At 46.5% G+C, this 1,865-nt stretch overlaps 1 protein-coding gene across 3 annotated transcripts in view; it reads left to right on the forward strand.

Moving 5' to 3' along the window:
- Tekt1 (tektin 1) overlaps positions 1-1,865 on the forward strand; it is a 52,227-nt gene that overhangs the window by 20,735 nt on the left and 29,627 nt on the right. Inside the window, exon 1 of one of the 3 annotated variants that reach the window (XM_004638303.3) lies at positions 1,256-1,594. The exons of 1 other annotated variant lie outside the window; for it this stretch is intronic. Coding sequence is in view for 1 of the 2 variants with exons in the window: in XM_023723274.1 (XP_023579042.1) it covers positions 1,500-1,541 (42 nt within the window). In the remaining variant the exon portion in view is untranslated. Of the gene's footprint in view, positions 1-1,255; positions 1,595-1,865 lie in introns of those variants that run through there. One more of the 3 variants, XM_023723274.1, reaches the window with a different exon arrangement.

Below are 1,865 nucleotides of genomic sequence, written 5' to 3' on the forward strand. Positions count from 1 at the left end.
TTCAACCTAGACTTTGGTTTTCAGAATAAACTCCCAGTACCTCTGCAGTCTGCCATTCTTTCGGTGTCATTTTTTGTTGTTTTGCTGTTTTCTTTCCTTCTAGAAGTCCTGCTTGGCACTTACTGAATCTCTTGGAGCCATCTCTCTTATTTAACTTTTCTCCCATATTTTCCATCTCCCAGTGGTATCCAATACAGAGGTGGTGTGTTTGCCAACTTCTGGGGTGTCTTCCAGAAGCCCCCCATCCCATTTTGGCTCCGCACAGGAAGAGACCACTGATAGACCACAGACTTACACGCATTGCAGAGGAAAGTCATTGTAGCTTCAGAGAACCACAGAGTTGGCTCCCTGATTCTAACTCTGTTTCAGGGTCCAGCGATGAGGCCAGGTAATGAAAGGCCTTTGTGTTAGAGATTGCTGGGGTTCACCTTCTCCGGTTCTCCTGTCCTTCCCGGGTCCATGGAGGATTATCCTTCCTCACTCTCCACTGGAGGAAAAAAAATCACTACTTTGGGGGAGTAACTGTATCTTTTAACCTTTCTCAGCACGCTTACTAGTGAGTTGAGATTCCGAGTGATAAATCCCAAAACTAAAAAATCAAGTGATCTTTAGCAATATCTACTTGTCATCAACAGGGCCATTCATCTTACTGAGGAACTTGCCTTCAGATGATAAATTGCTAAACAATAGGTTATATTTTTCATTAATTTTATCTCATTGTTTTTAATCAACATTAACTTTTGTATTGCTTTAATTTTATTTATGCCTATGGGGACTTCTATCGCACATGTGGTACTAATTTTCCATTTCTGGTAGTGGTGCAGTCTTCTTTACGTTACATATAAAATGAATGTATTTGAAGAAAACATGAAAATAAATTTACAGGTGGTGCATGGATACGCTAAAAATCAAGAAGCTGGTATAGCATGGCTGAAGTTAAGGAAGTCTGACTTTATTCCAAACCATAAGAATCTCAAGATCACTTAAAACTGAGACACACGTTGTGTATTTTTACTCTGAGGATAAGCTCTGGCTGAATGCTCATTCTTTTAGTAATTTCTAAGCCTTTTGCTGGTATCTGCTCGAAGATCTATGTTTTCCCTCCCTAAACACCGATGCTGGACACCACACTGGTGTATCGTGTACCTCGGCTCCTTCTCACTCACTGGCGACTATGACAACCCCAGGAATCTCTCTACCTACAGAGCGGAGTCCGCGGAGTGGTGGTCCCAGACCTTTCTGCGGCTCCGAGGACCTGAGACTATCACCCCACCGACCGCACTGCACGCTGGTCAGGGTGGCCCAGGCGATCCAGTCCGCTTGGTGTCCCGCGTTTTCCTGGCTGGCTGAGAGAGCCGAGCATCTCCCCCTGCGCATCTCCCTACGACTAGAGAACCGCATTCCTGGCTCTACTGCCAGCTGACTGCAAAAGTGGCGCCTGCGTAGTAGTCTCCTGTTCTTGAGGCTTCAAGGCAGAACCCGCCCCCTTTGCCCGGGAGATGCGTCGGCGCGTCATCGGTTGCTATGGAAACCACACATATGTACGTCTAGAGCCAGGCTTTCAGCTTGTGTATTAGTTCTTTGAGGCGCTAAGGTAAGTGAAACCCAGAACGTCCCACCGACTCTTCGCCCTACCGAAAGCCTTGGGCCAGTTAGGTTCAGTCCTATTTACGGCTCCCATGGCTCTGAGGGATGTTCGAACTTAGCCGGGAGACTTGGGTTACATTTTGAACTCATGCTTAAATAAATTTAGGAGAAGCCATAGGAAGGGCTGCACTAGGCAGAAATGTCCGTGAGGGGTTGGCTAGGTTGGGATGCTCAACCCGATCGAGACGTGTGTGTGTGTGTGTGTGTGTGTGTGTGTG

The sequence above is a fragment of the Octodon degus genome, unplaced genomic scaffold, assembly GCF_000260255.1.
Source record: "Octodon degus isolate 3935 unplaced genomic scaffold, OctDeg1.0 scaffold00098, whole genome shotgun sequence".
In the NCBI taxonomy this organism is placed as follows: Eukaryota; Metazoa; Chordata; class Mammalia; order Rodentia; family Octodontidae; genus Octodon; species Octodon degus.